This window comes from Micromesistius poutassou, assembly GCF_964030765.1.
Source record: "Micromesistius poutassou genome assembly, chromosome: 5".
Taxonomy (NCBI): Eukaryota; Metazoa; Chordata; class Actinopteri; order Gadiformes; family Gadidae; genus Micromesistius; species Micromesistius poutassou.
Genome location: NC_140275.1, coordinates 18,353,905 through 18,374,093, shown reverse-complemented (window position 1 = coordinate 18,374,093; position 20,189 = coordinate 18,353,905). Strand labels below are relative to the sequence as shown.

The 20,189-nt window shown below is 49.9% G+C and overlaps 1 protein-coding gene across 1 annotated transcript in view; it reads left to right on the top strand.

The window, feature by feature from the left end:
• dnah10 (dynein axonemal heavy chain 10) overlaps window positions 1-19,472 on the top strand; it is a gene marked incomplete at both ends in the record, with an annotated part of 36,707 nt that extends 17,235 nt beyond the window's left edge. The window contains 38 exons of the mRNA XM_084468199.1: window positions 50-181; window positions 1,114-1,333; window positions 1,690-1,809; window positions 2,501-2,646; window positions 2,876-3,028; window positions 3,167-3,427; window positions 3,764-3,936; window positions 4,023-4,116; window positions 4,532-4,699; window positions 4,887-5,075; window positions 5,473-5,644; window positions 6,083-6,286; window positions 6,376-6,456; window positions 6,551-6,748; window positions 6,973-7,134; window positions 7,235-7,409; window positions 7,671-7,852; window positions 8,295-8,431; window positions 8,772-8,989; window positions 9,279-9,500; window positions 10,272-10,419; window positions 10,522-10,801; window positions 11,150-11,379; window positions 11,874-12,147; window positions 12,464-12,568; window positions 12,755-12,909; window positions 13,084-13,238; window positions 13,540-13,723; window positions 13,941-14,141; window positions 14,424-14,633; window positions 14,761-14,856; window positions 15,043-15,214; window positions 15,299-15,430; window positions 15,771-15,982; window positions 16,510-16,677; window positions 18,549-18,729; window positions 18,909-19,054; window positions 19,326-19,472. Of these exons, the coding sequence (XP_084324325.1) occupies window positions 50-181; window positions 1,114-1,333; window positions 1,690-1,809; window positions 2,501-2,646; window positions 2,876-3,028; window positions 3,167-3,427; window positions 3,764-3,936; window positions 4,023-4,116; window positions 4,532-4,699; window positions 4,887-5,075; window positions 5,473-5,644; window positions 6,083-6,286; window positions 6,376-6,456; window positions 6,551-6,748; window positions 6,973-7,134; window positions 7,235-7,409; window positions 7,671-7,852; window positions 8,295-8,431; window positions 8,772-8,989; window positions 9,279-9,500; window positions 10,272-10,419; window positions 10,522-10,801; window positions 11,150-11,379; window positions 11,874-12,147; window positions 12,464-12,568; window positions 12,755-12,909; window positions 13,084-13,238; window positions 13,540-13,723; window positions 13,941-14,141; window positions 14,424-14,633; window positions 14,761-14,856; window positions 15,043-15,214; window positions 15,299-15,430; window positions 15,771-15,982; window positions 16,510-16,677; window positions 18,549-18,729; window positions 18,909-19,054; window positions 19,326-19,472 (6,603 nt within the window). The remainder of the gene's footprint in view (window positions 1-49; window positions 182-1,113; window positions 1,334-1,689; window positions 1,810-2,500; window positions 2,647-2,875; window positions 3,029-3,166; window positions 3,428-3,763; window positions 3,937-4,022; window positions 4,117-4,531; window positions 4,700-4,886; window positions 5,076-5,472; window positions 5,645-6,082; window positions 6,287-6,375; window positions 6,457-6,550; window positions 6,749-6,972; window positions 7,135-7,234; window positions 7,410-7,670; window positions 7,853-8,294; window positions 8,432-8,771; window positions 8,990-9,278; window positions 9,501-10,271; window positions 10,420-10,521; window positions 10,802-11,149; window positions 11,380-11,873; window positions 12,148-12,463; window positions 12,569-12,754; window positions 12,910-13,083; window positions 13,239-13,539; window positions 13,724-13,940; window positions 14,142-14,423; window positions 14,634-14,760; window positions 14,857-15,042; window positions 15,215-15,298; window positions 15,431-15,770; window positions 15,983-16,509; window positions 16,678-18,548; window positions 18,730-18,908; window positions 19,055-19,325) is intronic.
• Window positions 19,473-20,189: the final 717 nt, after the last annotated feature.

Below are 20,189 nucleotides of genomic sequence, written 5' to 3'. Positions count from 1 at the left end.
TTCCAGAACTTTGAATGAATACGTCTCTTTTTTCTTATTATTTTTCTAGGAACATGAACATCTGAACAAGCTCTATGAAAAATATGTGCCCGTGACCATAGACATGATAGTGGAAGGGCTGGTCGGTGGCAAACAGGGGAGGAAACTGAAGACCATTGTGCCCCAGACAGAACTCAACATGGTGAGCTCCATGGTGTTATTAACAACCACTCAACCACCATAGTTACACCCTACACATACTTCAATTCATTCCCATTTCTGCACTGCTTTTCCTTCAAAGCCAGTCCAAGGGCTCAGCATTTTATCGTTCAAATTCGCTCAAGGTAGAGAAATTGACTTGATCATGGACAGTTGCACATTTAGAAGTTAGATTCAAAACAAAGGTCCATGTTTCCAAGATCGGATCTTCGAAAAAGACAATATTTAAGGTTCAACACTTTATTCCTGGGCTCACGCAGGACTCCCAAAACCACCTCATACAACACAGTAAATCAACTCACATCCTATTAGGTTAGCGTTATTCAAATCAAGCAAATCACTAGGTTGAACTCTTGGCGGGGTGGGATACCTGGACAAGATGTCTCCCGACCTGTTGGTCTGAGGGGGTTTGTCGTTGGGCTGGGAGATGAGGGGAGGGACATTTGGGGTTAGATACAGAGGTCTGGCAGGGAGGAGGAGGAGAACAGGTTGAAGGTGAATACACATAAGTGGTTTGATCAACTCCTCAAGTGTAGTGGAGGGATAGAGACTGGTGTCTGGCAGGGAGGGGGATTAAGAACAGGATGAAGGACAATACATAAAACTGTAGACCAAAGGAGGGCCTTTTGATGCTGATACCAACCCCTCAGTTGCTCTGGTGATCAACTACTTTAAGAACAAAAGGGGGTCAGAGAAAGGGATCTGACAGGAAGGTGCAGCTTGATGCAGAGTCACATCTCACTCTTTAACAGTGAATACAATCCTCAACAGAAACCCGGAAATTAAACCATCAACATTCCAGTTGCCGCTAGCTACTAGCACTAGAGATCATGTCCAAGCGGTGGTCCTATTGGGAGGTGGGGGTCATGTGTCCAGGTGATGATCCTATTGGGGCGGGGTGGGTCATGTGTCCAGGTGACCCAGCTGTCTCTGATGCTGGATGCTCTGCTGGCCGCTGCTGAGAGCCCCAGCCCAGAGGCCCTGGAGTGCTATTTCCTGGAAGCCCTCTGCTGCTCCCTGGGAGCCTCCCTATTGGACAACGACAGGAGGAAGTTTGATGAGTTCATCAAGACGGCGTCCTGCCTGACGCCGGTCCAGGATGAGACGACCGGGGCCGGGCCAGGGGAGATCCCAGGTGGGACCAACGGAAGAGCTTTCCACATTCAAAATAACTTCCAAACTAAAGTACAAAGGCCACAGGGCATTAGCACTGCCTCAAACTGTTTTATATATATTACATAAAGCTCTTTGGATTCATTACATGAATATCTGGCAGTATACTAATACAGATATAATAATTCCTACCTATTAACTCTATACTTATGTTGAATCAGTAAGTAGTAACATCTAGCCATTAAAACAAAGTGTGGAGAGTCGTTCGTCGTTTCAGTGAGAATAAAGGTGAGAGCGCGTTATAAAGCAGGGTCTTTCTCTGCAGGCTACCTCCCCACCCTGTTAGAGCGTGTTATAAAGCAAGGTGTCTCTCTGCAGGCTACCTCCCCACCCTGTTTGACTTCCACTTTGATGGCACGCAGCAGAAGTGGGTTCCCTGGAGCTCCCTGGTCGGCTGCTACGTCCACGACCCCGAGGTCAAGTTCATCGATGTTTTAGGTAAGGCTCAGAGACTCAAGTTAACTTGATATGTCATCGTCTCAATGTCTCAATAACCTGGATCTCATTTTGCTTTGCTTTATTTTGACTATTTTTAACTACTACCTATATTTCTGTTCCCACTGGGATTGAAAAGGTTTTCAGAGCCTCTTTTATGGCGTAGGGCAGGGCTATTCAACCTCCTTAACAAGTGGGCCAAAAAGGAAAACCACTGGGGGTTCAGGGGCCACACATACAGTAAAACTATGTCAATGAATCGCTACAAATAAATCTTACTCAAAGTAGTGTTAACTTGATATAGTACTACTACATGGAATAAACTTGTCAGACGTATTCCTTTCTTCTTCACTTTTATTCGTATCATTATAACATTTTTTGTTAATAAATATTTGTCTGTCCATTGACTTTTGAATTGGCGATTTTCACAATCAATCATACGTTGTTTTGGCTTGGAGAGAGACATCTTGAAGCTGTTGTTAGCCTAACTTAAGTGACTTTCTTTTTGCTTTTTATTTTTTTTGCTTTGCAGGCAACCTCTTGCAGGCCAGAAAAAAAATAAGAAGGGCCGTATTCGGCCCACAGGCCGCTAGTTGAATAGGCCTGGCGTAGGGTTTTGGTGGGGGTAGCACCTGTTGAATGATTGATTACTGATTGATTTGACTGTTCTGTTGAACCTCCGTCTCCCCTCCAGTGCCCACTGTGGACACCACCCGAGCCGGCTGGCTGTTGGAGCAGATGGTGAAGATCAAGAGACCGGTGGTTCTGGTGGGGGAGTCTGGCACCTCCAAGACAGCCACCACGCTGAACTTCCTGAAGAGCCTTAGCGTTGAGACCACCGTGAGTGGAGACCCTAATGCGTCCGGTCCGGCGTTAGCATTTTAAAGGCCTACTTTGACACCACCTTGAGTGTCCGGCCAGGCGTCAGGGTTTTAAAGGCCTACGCTGACACCGCCGTGAGTCTTAACGCCACACGTTTGGGTTTTAAAGGCCTACTCTGACACATTAGAGTCCCAGTGCATCACAGGCCTGTGGTGGTTAGCTTTATGTTGTTTGCTCTCATTTCCAGACGACCCTTGTCATCAACTTGTCATCAAGGACCACCTCGATGGACCTGCAGAGGAACCTGGAGGCCAACGTGGAGAAGAGGACCAAGGAGACGTACGGACCTCCTGTTGGAAAGAGGCTGCTGGTCTTCATCGATGACCTGAACATGCCGAGGGTAACGCTGCTCACAGCTCTCTCTCTCTCTCTCACCGAGCACCTCACTCGCTCATAGTGCACCTCTCTCGCTCATAGAGCCCCACATTGTGAATCAGCACAACATCATACGCTGTACGGTGTTGTGATTGGTGGGCAGGTGGACGAGTACGGCACCCAGCAGCCTATCGCCCTGCTCAAGCTGCTGCTGGACCGGGGGGGCATGTACGACCGCGGCAAGGAGCTGAACTGTAAGCTGCTGAAGGACCTGGGCTTCATCGCCGCCATGGGCGAGGCGGGGGGGGGGCGCAACCAGGTGGACCCACGCTTCCTGTCCCTCTTTAGCGTCTTCAACATCCCCTTCCCCCAGGAGGAGGCGCTGCACCTCATCTACGCCTCCATCCTCAGGGGTCACACCAAGGTCAGCCACACACCTCTTAGATCACAACAAGGTCAGCCACACACCTCAGAGGTCACGCTAAGGTCAGCAGCACACCTCAGAGGTCACACCAAGGTCAGCAGCACACCTCAGGGGTCACACAAAGGTCTGCAACTTCTGCTGTCCAGTCTACAGCATACACATACATGCATTGCCAGGCTATGAACACTGGAGTGGGATTAGCTTGGTTGACCTGGAGATTTATAAATCTTTTAGAAAGGTAACGTTTTGGATCAGTAGTCCATCAGTATACCCTTTAAATTCTGAATATTTAACCTATTTTGCTACGTTCTATAAACGTCTTCTTCTTTTTATCAGCCCTTTGATGAGAAGATCCAGAACGTGTGTGACAAGGTGACCTTCTGCACCCTGGAGCTGTACAAGGCCATCATCAAAGACCTCCCGCCCACGCCCTCCAAGTTCCACTACATCTTCAACCTCAGGGACCTATCGCGTGTCTACAACGGCCTCACGCTCACTAACGCTGAGAGGTGGGAGGAGGGCCACTTCCTAAACCCTTCCTGTTCCTCTGGTGACTTTTCACATGTTCCTCACATCCATCCCCGTTTTCTGACAGGATTTTGACTGTCACCGAATTTGTGCGCGTTTGGAGAAACGAGTGCCTGCGTGTCTTCCATGATAGACTCATCAATGAAAAGGACAAAAGCTTGGTAATGAATTTACATTCCACATTACCTTCTGGTTTGGATTTAGTATACATCAGTTATCATTTGTGTCATTATATTGTCAAAGATAATTGTTACGTCTGTATGTAAGATCTGAGAGTTGGAGAGAGAGCAGAATAGACAGAGGGCAATTTAGATAATAAACATCCAAAACAACATCCCCTCCCTCTCTGCTCCCTCTCCCCTGGTTGAGAAGGGCCACTAAGTGACAGATGGCCGTGTAATTTCTACCAGCGTACACTTAAATGATCGCTCTTAAATCGTATCTGCAGCACCTCTATTCGTTATGTATTGACTAACCCTAACCCACAATGTTTTAGTTTTCTTTAACACGTAATCCGTCTGGGGTATGTTTAAGACTTAATATTCTTAAAATAAGTCTGTTGTGTTTCACCCCCAGGTCCAAGGCCATTTGAAGAACCTGATGGAAGAGCATTTCAAATCGGACCTTGAAGCCGCCATGAGAGACCCAATCCTGTTTGGAGACTACAAGACGGCCCTCAACGAGAGTGAGCCCAGGGTGTACGAAGACATCCAGGACTACGATACCGCTAAGGGCTTCTTCCAGGTGAGTACGGCACCCCGCCCACCTGCTGTGTCTGTGTGTCAGGTGTGTGAGGACGGCGAGGTTTAGTAACTACACATGAGAACCAATAGTCCTAATAGGGCTCTAGGATTGGCCGTCTGGTATGGTCGTAAAACCACTAGCGGCTGACAGATCTAATTTGTGTGTCACCACATGTCCTCTCCGGCAGGAGATCCTGGAGGAGTACAACGAGACCAAGTCCAGGATGAACCTGGTTCTGTTTGACGATGCCCTGGAGCATCTGACCCGGGTGCACCGCATCATCCGTATGGACCGCGGCCACGCCCTGCTAGTGGGGGTGGGCGGCTCGGGGAAACAGTCGCTCACCAAGCTGGCTGCCTTCACTGCTGGATGCGAGGTTTGTTCCATACATGTTGAAAAGATCCAAGCAAGACAACGCAAGACCCTAGAAAGGAAAATACCTTACAAACAAGAACAGAGGACCAAACAACACACCAAACGTATATTAGTATAGAAAGTCTCCATAACACAAGCAGACTGGGATATAGGAGCTAAAGCTCAACCTCAGAATCATAAAGTTGCAGACTCTTTCTTTCTACTGAACTGCATTATTTTAACCAATGTTTCGGCAAACAGCCTTTGCAGGGTCAAAGTTCAGACGTAGCAAAGGAGGAGTGTGCACTCTTCCATCTTATTTTGTTTGTTGGGTGTGGGTTTATTCTCTAAATATAAACCAAACAAATTAAAGGTAAGGATTTGAAAGAGATAATAATCCTGATCCTGCTCCTCCCCAGGTGTTTGAGATCACTCTAAGCCGAGGCTACGCTGAGGCCAACCTCCGCGAGGACCTGAAGACCCTCTACCTTAAGCTGGCAATCGACAACAAGAAGACCGTCTTCCTGTTCACTGACGCCCACGTGGCCGAGGAGGGCTTCCTGGAGCTGATCAACAACATGCTGACCTCTGGTGAGTCTCATCACACTTTAGATGGTCCTTAATCTGGATCAAAAACATGCTGACCTCCGGTGAGTGCCCCCCGGTCTCATCAGACTCTAGATGGTCCTAAATCCCAGGGCAGACTGGCTGAAGTCTGGGTAAACAGGGCGGTTCTTTCTTCCTTTCATATTGGTTTCGACCAATCATGTTTCTGGACGGGGATCTGTAGCGAACCAAAAAGTTGGCCAGCAGAAGTAAACTTTGCCAAGTGGGAAGACAAGCTATAATAATATATATTAATATACATCATCCTGTCTGGAACTGACAATCTTAGGAACGTTGCTGTAATGAAACAGGAGAACAACTTATTTTTCGTTAAAATAGGTCTGCTGGTCTCTCTTCTATCTGCTGGGCCCGTCTAGCGGCTGGATGAGGAGCTGTCTCTTGTGTCTCGCCCCCCACCTGTAGGCATCGTTCCTGCTCTGTTCCCTGACGACGAGAAGGAGGTGCTCCTCAACCAGCTCCGGGATGAGGCCCTGAAGATGGGCGCCGGGCCGTCCAAGGAGAGCCTGTGGCAGTACTTTGTCAACAAAAGTGCAAACAACCTGCACATTGTCCTGGGGATGTCCCCCGTCGGGGAGACGCTGCGCACACGCTGCAGGAACTTCCCCGGTGAGCAAGCAAACACGGCCTTCTGATCTCTGTCTCGGTTCGTGTTTCACCTTCTGACCTGACTGCCCTGCTTCATTTCACTGCCTCAGGCCTGGTGAACAACACCGGGATAGACTGGTTCCTGCCATGGCCGCCGCAGGCCTTACATGCAGTGGCTTACTCCTTCCTGGGTCTGTAGGCGAATCTTAACGTCTTCAAAAAGACTAAAACAGTATTTATATTAAGGTATGCTTAATCTTTGTGATATGACCGTGACTCTCACAGGAAAAAACCCCATGGTCCCGGAGTCCCACTCGGAGGCAGTGATCGCCCACGTGCGCATGGTTCACGAGTCAGTGGGAGAATACAGCAAGATGTTCCTGCAGAAGCTCCGGCGCAGCAACTACGTCACTCCAAAGAACTACTTGGACTTCATCAGCACCTACGTCAAGCTGCTGGAGGACAAGGACAACTTCATCCTTGGTTAGAACTCAGGAGTTAGAACTCTTTAGTCAGGACAAAATGAAATGGAATGGATCACAACATCAAGGTATTGGGGATGAGTGTTGGGGTGCTAGATGCTAGTTATAACACACAGATTAATGAAGCTATCTCAACCTCAGAGGACCATGGTTTGTGTGGTTTGTAGTTTGTTGGTTTTATGTTCTGTGTGCGTTAGTTCAGGGGTTTGTCTCCTCATGTCTCAGCTCAGTGCAAGCGTCTAGAAGGAGGTCTGGATAAGCTGGAGGAGGCGAGCGGTCAGCTGGCTGAACTCAACACCAAGCTGGCTGAACAGAAGGTGGTCCTGGCTGAGAAGTCCATCGCCTGTGAGACGCTGCTGCAGGAGATCTGCACCAACACCGCCGTGGGTCAGTAGGTCACATGTCTGTCTACTAGCGTGCCCTCCTATTGCGGCCTTAATACCTACATAGTGATGAGTGGAGTCCAATCGTCTCTCTGACCCTCCAGCTGAGGAGAAGAAGGTGCTGGCGGAGGACAAGGCCAAAGAGATTGAGGAGCAGAACAAGGTGATCGCCGTGGAGAAGAAGGACGCTGAGAGCTCCCTCGCCGAGGCGCTGCCGGCCCTGGCGGCGGCCCGCGCCGCCCTGCAGGACCTGGACAAGTCTGACGTCACTGAGATCAGGTGCTGCTCCGCCTGACCCCCAACCCTGTTGGTCTAATAACCACAGTCTACAAGGCCGACCCTGTTAGTCTACAGTAGCCGCTGATCCACCCAGAGATGGCGTAAACAGCGGTTTACGCCATCTGCGGTTAAGCCGATGTCCCCAGATGTGTATTTCTAGAAAATATAAGCAGAATGTAACATGTTGTATGATGCATGAGTCCAGCATACCCAACAAGAGACATTTGTTCTCATCGTTATTCTTCCCTCTGTGTTGGTCAGATCCTTCGCCAAGCCCCCCAAACAGGTGCAGGTGGTCTGCGAGTGCATCCTGGTGATGAGAGGCCACAAGGAGATCAGCTGGAAGGCCGCCAAGGGCATGATGTCCGAGGCCAACTTCCTGCGTTCGCTGATGGAGATGGACTGTGACGCCATCCACCACAGCCAGGTTAAGACTGTCAGAGGTACTTTGGCTCCATGAACAAGGCTTCTGCAGTGTCTTTGTTACGTGATGTAAAATGAATCAAATAAATACGATGATAGACTGTGGCAACATCTAGAATGAATGATATCCTATCAGAGGATCAGCGCAGTGGGGGATTTCAGTGTCCAGCCAAAGGCTTACTTTCAATGTGGCCCAGCTGGGTTGTGATTGGTTGGAATGCTATTCCTATCCACTCAGATATCCAACACAATCAAAGACAACTTTTGATAAAATGATGAAATAATGTGGTCCATTATACCAATGTAAGCTAACAAGGAAATCTTTTTTTTTCAATTTCAAAATCAAATCAAAATCATGAGCCCATTTTCTTTGATTGTACGTAACATTTAAGTTTTTTTTTTTGCATTGGTATTAATATAGTTTGTAGATTATGTTTGTTTCTTGTTCCTCCCATCGGTCAGGTTTCCTCAAACACCTCAACACTACCTTTGAAGAGATGCAGGCCATCAGCCGAGCGGGGTCGGGGATGCTGAAGTTTGTGGAGGCTGTGATGGGCTACTGCGACGTCAGTAAGGAAATAAAGCCCAAAAGAGAGAAGGTAATCAATGGTGTATTATTCATTAGGGTCCAGGTTCTCATGTGGACCTGGAATTCATACCATCACATAGTAGAGGGTTTTAGGATGACAAAAACACAAAGTTTTAGCTGCTTTCAGCTTTCTTTGGAAATCCATCTTGCCTGTCAATCACATGTGTGTGAAATGCAGGAGTGTGTGTCTGGATGAGGGAGGGGACGCTTGTTGGGGTTTATTTTCAAAACCTTGAACCTCTTCTGCACTTTATGTCTTTTGAAAACGGTTGAATGTGAGCTATGAGTGTTAGATAACATGTGTATGTTATCCAAGTGTTAGATAACATAGGTCCTTCTCGGGCGGTCAGGTGGCCCGCCTGGAGAGGAACTTCTTCCAGAGCAAGCGGGAGCTGGAGCGCATCCAGAAGGAGCTGGTGGAGCTGCAGATGGAGCTGGGGGCGCTGGGGGACCGCTACCACGCGGCCATGGGGGAGAAGCAGCTGCTGCAGGAGGAGGCTGAGGTCATGGAGAGGAGGCTGATCGCTGCTGATAAACTCATCTCTGGCCTGGGCTCCGAGAACAAGCGGTGAGGGAGGCGGACCCGCCTCCACCCAGCACCACACAGCACCACCCGGCCCACACAGCACCACCATCTCCTCCACCCAGCCCACACAACACCACCACCACCACCCAGCCCACACAACACCACCACCACTGGGTCTAAACCCCCTTTACCTCCTGGGTCTGGGTCTTAACCCCCTTTACCTCCTGGGTCTGGGTCTTAACCCCCTTTACCTCCTGGGTCTGGGTCTTAACCCCCTTTACCTCCTGGGTCTGGGTCTTAACCCCCTTTACCTCCTGGGTCTCGGGTACAGCTGGAGCCTGGACCTGGTGGAGCTGAAGCAGCGGCGGGTGCGTCTCCTAGGGGACTGCCTCATCAGCGCCGCCTTCCTGAGCTACGAGGGAGCCTTCAGCTGGGACTTCAGGAACCAGATGGTGTACGAGGTCTGGGAGGAGGACGTGCGGGAGAGAGGCATCCCCCTCAGCCAGCCCTTCAGGGTGGAGGTGCTGCTCACCGATGAGGTGGAGATCAGCAGGTGAGGAACCCACTTTCCTTCAGCTCTGTCCTCTACTGTGTCTTTGGTCAAAGCTCCTAGGGTTCAGCAGGACCACATGGGGGAGAGGGCCCAGAGCCTCATGGCTGGATGATGACAGATATGAAATATATATATTATTTCTACCACCATGAAGCATTCTGAAGCGATGGGTTTTAAAACGTGTATTTCTGCTGAGGCTTCTCCACATGGCGTTGATTTGAAACCTTTAGAGACGCTTCTTAACAATTTACTTCTGCTTGCCCAGTTTGTGGTCGCTGTCAATTATGCGCTTACAGCAACATGATTGGTAGAAACAAATGTGAAGCAAAAGAAAGTCTACAGAGATTTCAGCTTGTCTGCTGTCAGACTTTAGATATGAATTTGAAGTCTTGATTTTTGATATCCACTCCGTATGGGTTCACCATGAACACCTGCTGTCAGCTACGTTATGGAGGCTCGCTGACCTAGCTCTGGGCCTGGTGTACCTGGGCACGCTGACCTAGCTCTGGGCCTGGTGTACCTTGGCACACTGACCTAGCTCTGGGCCTGGTGTACCTGGGCACACTGACCTAGCTCTGGGCCTGGTGTACCTTGGCACACTGACCTAGCTCTGGGCCTGGTGTACCTGGGCACACTGACCTAGCTCTGGGCCTGGTGTACCTGGGCACACTGACCTAGCTCTGGGCCTGGTGTACCTGGGCACACTGACCTAGCTCTGGGCCTGGTGTCCCTGGGCACGCTGACCTAGCTCTGGGCCTGGTGTCCCTGCAGGTGGGGGTCTGAAGGCCTGCCTCCAGACGAGCTGTCAGTCCAGAACGGGATCCTGACCACCAGGGCCAGCCGCTTCCCCATGTGCATCGACCCCCAGCAGCAGGCGCTCAACTGGGTCAAGAAGAAGGAGGAGAAGAACAACCTCAAGGCATTGTTCTTTAGTATTTTACAGCAACTCTTTCCATTTTGTCATACCCACAGAGTTAGAAATATCAGAATAATGAAAGTGATTGTTCTCTTCTTGCGGCAGATCTCCTCATTCAACGACCCAGACTTCCTGAAGCAGCTGGAGATGGCCATCAAGTACGGCTTCCCCTTCCTGTTCCAGGGAGTGGACGAGTACATCGACCCCGTCATCGACAACGTCCTGGAAAAGAACGTGAAGGGCGCCGAGGGGAGGCAGGTCATCGTGCTGGGAGACAAGGAGGTGGACTACGACCCCAACTTCAGGCTCTACCTCAACACCAAGCTGTCCAACCCCAAGTTTTCTCCGTCCGTGTTCGGGAAAGCCATGGTCATAAACTATACAGGTAAGACGCAGATGTTCCTTATGAAGGCCTCCTTCCTCTCTGACCTCCAGCAACCCTGGTATAGAAATAAATGGAAAAGGATATTCTTCATCTTCATGGATGACATGGTATTGGCATGACCAACAACTGGGTTGGAGCCACTATTTCTGCTAAAAGAAATAGATTAGATTTTTTTGTTTGTAAAAGTTTAAACTATTAGTTATTAGAAGTGGTCTTGAACCCCAGTGGGAGATCGGTAGGAATCTGGCTATTTGATGTGGACCTCAACCCCTCTGAGGGCTAGGGCTGGATCCTCTAAGGCGGGGCTTATGAGATGACCCCTGACCCCTGGTGTGTTTGGTCCCCTAGTGACCCTGAAGGGCCTAGAGGACCAGCTGCTGAGCGTCATCGTGGGCTTTGAGAGGAAGGAGCTCGAGGAGCAGCGGGAGCGGCTGATCCTAGAGACCAGCGACAACAAGAAGCTGCTGAAGGAGCTGGAGGACTCCCTGCTGCGTGAGCTGGCCACCTCCAGCGGCAACATGCTGGACAACACGGAGCTGCTGAGCACCCTGGAGGAGACCAAGTCCAAGGCCAGCGAGGTCAGTCCCATGGGGATCCCCTCTGGCCCTGGGGAGACTAGGTTATCCATACTGTTGCACTCCTAAATCCATCCTATCTAGACTGTCAAAGTTCACCGGTGAAAGAGCTTCAGGTTGTGACAGTGCAGCATATACAATTTCTTTTATCACAGACACACAACGTGGATGGGGCTGACAAGTTGTCCTCAAAATGGATCGGATTGCTAAAAGCATACTAGCCTGTGACTCAAATGGGATATTTCTTATCAAAAGTTTGCAGCACTACAGCATAGAATAAATAGCAACAAATCTGATTTAAAAATATTTCTTCAGATTAAATGAAAAGAAAAGCCTTCACAACAACCAACAATTACTCTTAACTCTTAGCTGGTCAAATCATTTCCCTGTTCTGAGCAAAAAAACGCCAAAATGCATGTCAGCATCAGTATTATGAAGCAGGCCGTAGTTTGTTGGTGTGGACGACCGAGCGTTTGAGGCATTGCGTTTCCCCGTAGGTGTTTGAGAAACTAAAGCTAGCCCAGAAGACGTCGGCAGACATCGACAAGCTGCGGGACGGCTACCGTCCTGCGGCCAAGTGCGGCGCCATCTTGTTCTTCGTGCTGGCAGAGATGGCGGTGGTCAACAGCATGTACCAGTACTCTCTGGCCGCCTACCTGGACGTCTTCCATCACTCGCTGCGCAAATCCATGCCTGACTCCATCCTGCCCAAGAGGCTGAAAAACATGATGGACACCCTGACGTTCAACGTCTACAACTATGGCTGTACAGGTAAGAGAGACACACGGGACATCAGAGAGACAAAGCAGGTGGAGGCTTACTCGATCCACACCCAGCACCTCTTTTGTACGGGTGCATGGGCCTTGTCTTGGAGTTCCCCCCCCTTTGAGTGGTCTTGAAAAGCATTCACAGCATAATAGATGTGTACATTTTTATTAGTAGTGGTGTTATTATGTCTCCAGGTATTATTTTGTGCAGTCAGTTAGTAACGCTATGACAAACGTATTGCTACTTTATTAGATATCAAGGTAGCTGCACTATTGTCTACAGTAAGCTGTTGATGACCACTAAAGCTCCTCGTCCACAGGGCTGTTTGAGAGACACAAGCTGCTCTTCTCCTTCAACATGACGGTGAAGATGGAGCAGGCCGAGGGCCGAGCCCCGCAGGAGGAGCTGCACTTCTTCCTGAAGGGTCAGACACACATCCTGCAAATATCCATATCCAGAGCATGTGTTGTTGTCTGTTTGGTTTGTCAGCAGAATCCATTAATTTCATAATTTCCACCTCAAACGTTTCTTAAAACATGTGTGTTAAGTATTCGTGACTAGAGTTGCTAAAGTTGCTTCCACTAAAGTCCCCCAAACGCCCTGACTCCAGGTAACCTGTCCCTGGAGAAGAGCCAGCATCAGAAGCCTTGCCCCTGGCTTTCAGACCAGGGCTGGGAGGACATCGTGAGGCTGGCAGAACTCTTCCCTGAGCAGTTTGGCTCTCTGCCCGATGACATGGAGCAGCACCTAGGCCAATGGGAGGCGGTGAGTGAGCTCTGTAGTTAGTGAAGGAACTCATCTAAAGGAAGCTTTGACCGCTTGGTTCAGGAGGTAGGCAGGTGGGATGATGCAGCTCTAAGGTCGCTGGTTTAATACTCAGATACCTCTGATGGTCTGATCCTCTGATGGTCTGATCCTCTGATGGTGTGATCCCCTCAGTGGTACGACCTGGAAGGCCCGGAGCAGTCCACTCTCCCCCTGAAGTACCAGGAGAACCTGACGTCCTTCCAGAGGCTGCTGCTGCTGCGCTGCTTCCGCCTGGACCGAGTCTACCGTGCGGTCAGCGACTATGTCAGCACCACCATGGGGACCAGGTAATGACACACAGAGACATCTAGAAACATGGCTCCACCTTACTGCAGAGACGTTGACTCTCAGTTTGTGACATCTGAACAGAGGGTGGAACTTATATTTCTGTCGCTCTTGATCCAAGCTGATCAAACCAAAAAGCACCACAGCAGTGTTTGTGATTGGGGTTTGCATCAATCAGAAATCACTTTATATCGTTGTTATGGCTGGATAATGATCCAGAGTGTTTTGATTAAAGTATGTTCATTTACATGACCTCATTAGAGTAAGTAAAGACATTATTCTGGTCTTTCTGTGTCCCCCCAGGTACGTGCAGCCCCCGGTGATCAGCTTCGATGCCATCTATGAGCAGAGCAGCCCCAACTCCCCCATCGTGTTCATCCTGAGCCCCGGCTCCGACCCCGCTAGCGACCTCATGAAGCTGGCCGAGAGGTCGGGCTTCGGGGGGAACCGCCTCAAGTTCCTGGCCATGGGTCAGGGCCAGGAGAAGGTCAGAGTTCAGCACCCTCCTCCATCTCATGAATACAATCATTCAAAATGTTAAGTTACACAGTTATAAAAGCATGCCAATTTACATTCTTGGATGCTTTTTAAGTCAAAATGACAGTTGGTCCAAACAATATTCCCCCTTTCAAAACACCTCTAGATTAATGAACTGAAGGCTGAGACACAGACTGAGCTTCTCTTGTCAAACCCCTGTGCTGTAGGTGGCGCTGCAGCTGCTGGAGACGGCCGTGTCCCGGGGCCAGTGGCTGATGCTGCAGAACTGCCACCTGCTGGTCCGGTGGCTGAGGCAGCTGGAGAAGTCTCTAGAGAGGATCACCAAACCCCACCCAGACTACCGCCTCTGGCTAACAACAGACCCCATCCAGGACTTCCCCATCGGCATCCTGCAGAAAGCCCTCAAGGTCAGTAGTGGTGTGGACAAGGTCATAGCCACAGCATTGGGTTTATAGAGAGACAAAGGTTGCATTCCTCTGGGAGTGTGAGTATTGCGTTGCTCCCTCCTTTGCAATCGGGTTTCCCCCACCTTAGCAGACACATTCAACAAATAGAAAACCCTAACTCGCCCAGGGGGAGGACCTGTTAGACCCGGCAAGGAGCAGGTCTCCACAGGGCACCTGCCTTTACGCATTTGAAAAGATTGAAGAGGGGAATAATATCGTCAGCGTATCGTTATTGATCCGTAGGTGGTGACGGAGCCGCCCAACGGGTTGAAGCTCAACATGAGGGCCACCTACTTCAAGATCCCCCACGAGACACTCATGTCCTGCCCGCACCCGGCCTTCTGCAGCCTGGTCTACGTGCTCGCCTTTTTCCACGCCGTGGTGCAAGAACGCCGCAAGTATGGCAAGATTGGCTGGAACGTGCCGTACGACTTCAACGAGTCTGACTTCCAGGTGAGATCTGGCCTTTCTAATCAAAGAAAGCCACAGAATCGTAGCTCACTCTCAAGGCCTAGCACTTTTCCTACTTCTTCCATCGTCATCGGCCTCTTTGATTTCTATCATGTTGTTCATATTCCAGGTGTGCATGGAGATCCTGGACACGTATCTAACTAAAGCCCACAATCAAGGAGACACAGAGATCCCCTGGGAAAGCCTGAAGTACCTAATTGGAGAGGTTAGGCTCGCTGGACAGACAGTCAACCGTAGTGTTTAGGCTAACTGGCTAACTGTTCAAATGGTTCATATAACTTGCAGAGGCTTACTGGCTAAATTGAATTAAGCCTTAGTGCTTATACCCGGCTGTCCCTTTGTCGATGCGAGTCGGCCCTGTGCATTTACCCTGAGCTGCTGCATTTCCTAGGTGATGTACGGAGGCCGTGCCATCGACAGCTTCGACCGCAGGATCCTCAATGTCTACATGGACGAGTACCTGGGAGACTTCATCTTCGACGTCTTCCAGCCCTTTCACCTCTTCCACAATCGGGATGTGGACTACAAGATCCCTCCCCAGGGGCTCAAAGATAAATATGTTGGTGGGTAACCCTTGTTAGATAGAAGTGAACACCAGAGGATGCGTTTCATGGGTTGACTCTCTGCTCTTTCTTTGAATTTCCCAGGAGAGATTGAGTCCCTGCCGTTGGCCAACACACCCGAGGTGTTTGGGCTGCACCCCAACGCAGAGATAGGGTACTACACCCAGGCAGCCAGAGACATGTGGACCCACCTCATAGAGCTGCAGCCTCAGACTGGTAACACTCACCCTCCATCTCATAGAGCTACAGCCCTAGACAGGTGACACCCCCCTCTATCTCTTTGGTCTCCTCATAACTCAGCTGCAATTCACTGTTTATGAGGCAATCCTATATCTCTATAACTGCATTTATTTAGAAGCATATACATGAAATAAATGTAAATGTGAGAATGTCACAGTACTGGGGGATTTAGTTGAAATCTGTCAGAAGGTTTGACCTGTGTGATGCATTCCATAAACCGGTCTGGATATACAGGCTGTATCGATGCTGAGTACGGATGCATCTGCACATCCAGTCCCACATCCATACAATGATTTGAGTTTGTGGTCGGTGACAGGGGACTCTGGAGGAGGCATGAGCAGAGACGAGTACATCAGCCAGGTGGCCCAGGACATCCAGAATAAGCTGCCCGCCGTGTTCCAGCTGGACGTGCTCCGGAAGAGGCTGGGCCTGGACGTATCGCCCACCTCGGTGGTCCTGCTGCAGGAGCTGGAGCGCTTCAACAAGCTGCTGGTCCGCATGGGCCTCTCGCTGGCCGAGCTGCAGAGGGTGAGTCTAGTGCAGGGGGGAGTCTAGTGCAAGAGCAGCAGGGGGTGAGTCTAGTGCATAGGGAGAGTCTAGTCCAGAGGGTCAGTCTAGTGCAGAGGGTCAGTCTAGTGCAGGAGCAACAGGGGGTGAGTCTAGTGCAGGAGCTGAGTCACTAATGCTAGTGATGGAGCCAAGTCACTGATGTATGTCAGTGATGGAGGAAAGTCACTGATGTGAGTGATAGAGCCAAGTCACTGATGTCAGTGATAGAGCTAAGTCACTGCTGTTTATACTGACTACAATTACGATTACAATCAATTAAGCGCTTCCATCAATCATCCCGATGCCTGTTTATGTCATGTCTGCAGGATGTTCATTCATCAAAATGAGTCTAGATGTCCTTGACAGACAAACAATGTAGGACATGAGCAGGAAGTCCATTTCCTGCTTCATCTTGATTTCAAACCCTGTGATATTTCTACACGGGTGGCGATGTAGAGTATGTGAGTGTCATCATCACCAGTCAGTCTCACGGCTGCGTCCTGCAGGCACTGGCCGGCGAGGTGGGCATGAGCAGCGAGCTGGACCAGGTGGCCCGTGCCCTCTTCAACGGACACATCCCGGACATCTGGAGGAAGCTGGCGCCCGACACCCTGAAGGCCCTGGGGAACTGGATGCTGCACTTCAACCGGCGCTACGCGCAGTACAGCAGCTGGGTAAGAGCAGCTCAACCAGTACAGCTACACCAGTACAGCTGCTGGGTTGGAGCAGCTACACCAATACAGCTGCTGGGTAGGAGCAGCTACACCAGTACAGCTGCTGGGTAAGAGCAGCTACACCAGTACAGCTGCTGGGTAGGAGCAGCTACACCAGTACAGCTGCTGGAGCAAAGAGTTTCACCCATTGGGGAACGGTTGGCTTATGTCTCCTCACTCCTCGCGTTTACATGACACTCAAGAAAGTCGAATTATTGGGTTAGTCCAACTATGATTGGATTAATAAGATACATGTTAAGCGTGCATGTACGGAATGGGATTGGATTATGCGCTGAATTGCGTTCTGCGCATGCTCGAGATCTTTTCCCGGGGCCGTGAGCCGGAAGTAGAAGGAGACGATAGTCGTGTTGTTGTTGTCGCCGTCGGAAAACGAGAAACTGCGATTTATTTAAAAAGGTGGCGCAGAAGATGGAGGAAGCCGTTGAATGTAGTTACCCCCTATAAGAATTGTGTACCGGCCGCGGGAGCGCGTATGGCATGCATTCATTAAAGCACACAGACACTACGCTTCGATTTCACCCAAGGCTGAATTAAAAGTACGTTTTTCTAAATGTGGGTCATTAATGAGGTTGTAAAGTAGTAACTTCGGGCACATCTGTCAAAATAAATGTTTTTTTCTCACGATGTGTTTACAATCTTTATTCATTCCTTGCGATGTGGCGGGGAATGCTGTATACGGATGGGCGGCGGAGGTGCTGCTCCAGCGGGAGAAAGATGTTTTCAGTAGACGGCTGTCAACTCACGACGATTTCACGATTTATTTAAAAAGCTGGCGCAGAAGATGGAGGAAGCCGGCGTTGTGCCAATGTAGTTACCCCTTATAAGGAGTGTATCATCATCAACATGCATTCAGTACACACTACGCTTCCATTTCACCCAAGGAATTAAAAGTACATGTTTTTCTAAATGTTTCTCATCAACGAGGTTGTAAAATAACTATGATCTTTATTCATTCATTACGCCGCGGCCGAACTGACGGGGGTATTCTCTGATATTATGAATCTTACAGACTGCGTCGGGTTCTCCGACTCTCTGGTACTTCCACAACAAGTAAAGACTCCTAGGGGTTTATCTCGCCCATGGGGGAACAAGGAATTGGGGGAAATTAACTTTGGCTTTGACTCTGAAGTCCAGATTGAAATGAACATGGAGGAGAAAGCGATGTTTCAGCAGACAGCTGTCAGTTCACTTCGGGTCCATATAATTTCTCCGACGCTCCATTGTTCCGACCTCTCGGTCGTATGCGGCCTCCTCCTCCGCAGAGCAGCCGGAAGAGTCCCCATACGACCGAGTTGTCGGAACAATGGAGCGTCTGAGAAATTACATGGACCCGAAGTGAACTGACAGCTGTCTACTGAAAACATCTTTCTCGAATGCCGGTGGCTCTATTACCACTAGTTGAAATGGGTACAGTGCCACCTATCGTACCGGGCAATGACATGCTTCGGCCAATGAATCGATTTACTTACCGCATGTATACCCGGACAATTGCAGTTGTCCAATTGCGGAGCATAGTCGAACTATGGCTTTAATCGGATTAAGCTGTGCATGTAAACGTACTGACTGATTCAGCTCCATATGGTGAAAAACACTAAATGTAATATTTATACTGTATATAGCTATGTTTGTTGTGTATTTCTACTTGAGCCTCTAAGTATCTAAGTAACTATTTTAGAGAAGAATAAGTATTTTCAAGAAGATCTGTGTAGAGGGACAAAGGCCACAGTCATGAGGCCTTTAGCTAGGATATACAACACACGAGAACATGGTATTTTGTGTGTGACGTCAACGCGGTTCTCTTTGTCTTCCAGGTAGAAGAGGGAGAACCCAACGTGATGTGGCTGTCTGGACTCCATATACCGGAATCCTACCTGACTGCTCTGGTCCAGGCCACGTGCAGGAAGAACGGCTGGCCTCTGGACCGCTCCACGCTCTACACCCAGGTCACACAGTACCGCAGTGAGGAGGAGGTCACCGAGAAACCAGGACAAGGTGAGGCCTTCCACTCAGACCAATGACCCAGTACTACTGATGTCTGTTACTGACGCCATTAAAGAGACACTCAGCCCTGGAGACTAGGACACTTTCAGAGGACGGCCCGCAAAGCCCTCTCTCTAATGGCTCCATAAGGGCTGAACGCCTTGTGCTGAGTGTGTGTATATGTTTCACAGGATGCTTCGTGTCTGGCCTGTATCTGGAAGGGGCCGACTGGGACGTGGAGGAGGGCTGCCTGGTCAGGAGTAAGGCCAAGGTGCTGGTGGTCCAGCTGCCCATCCTCAAGGTTATCCCCATTGAGGACCATCGTCTGTCCCTGCGGGTAAGCACTGCTCCAACAGTATCACTCCAACTGCACCTGGCAGGCAACCCAGCAGCCCGGGTTCACCCCACCAGTCTAGTAGCCCCAGTGGACCCGGGTTCACCCCACCAGGCTAGGTGCCCCTGTGTGTGTGTGTGTGTGTGTGTGTGTGTGTGTGTGTGTGTGTGTGTGTGTGTGTGTGTGTGTGTGTGTGTGTGTGTGTGTGTGTGTGTGTGTGTGTGTGTGTTCATCCCTCATGTGAGCACTAGATGACCCTCTTTGTGGCCCTCAGAACACTCTGCGGACCCCGGTCTACACCACGTCCATGCGGAGGAACGCCATGGGGGTGGGGCTGGTCTTTGAGGCGGACCTGTCCACCACCAAACACATCTCCCACTGGGTGCTGCAGGGCGTGTGTCTCTGCCTCAACTCAGACTGAAGGCACACACACACACACACACAGCTTTAAAATAGTTTAATCCATATTTTTGCAAAAAGCGTATTTAATAATATTTAATGTACTTGACAATTCTTTGGCAAATGTGTTTTTTTGAAAGTTGGGAGTGAGGTTAAAACCATAAAACATGTCGCTAGATGGCAGCACTGCATTGTTTTTAGCAGCTGTTTTTAGCAGCCTACAATGTTGTCTATGTTCTAGAAGAGCCATCAGGGCCCCAGAGTCAACTGTTCAAATAAATAAAATAAATCAAGTTACCCTTTATTAATGTTTTGAACTCTCTGAAATATATCTCTCATCTGCCTTGTTTGGAAGAGACATGTGGCCGTTCACATCAGCTGCCACATATCAGCTCAGTCAGCACAGAGATGATGGTTCATAAGAACAGGAGCCCGTTCCCTCGTCTCCTCCTGGGAGGTGAAGAGAGACCAGAGACCAGAGACCAGAGGAGAACCGGGACCTCAGCCTCAGCACCTGATCCTCACTGGACGACTGGAGGAGGAGGAGGAGGAGCTGGAGACCAGGAGGCAGGAGAGGGAAAGCAGGAGGGAGGAGAGCAGGAGGGAGGAGAGCAGGAGGGAGGAGACCAGGAGGGTGGAGACCAGGAGGCAGGAGCGGGAAAGCAGGAGGGAGGAGAGCAGGGGGGAGGAGAGGGACACTATGACCAGGCCCGTTATCTCACAGATAGCAGACAGATAG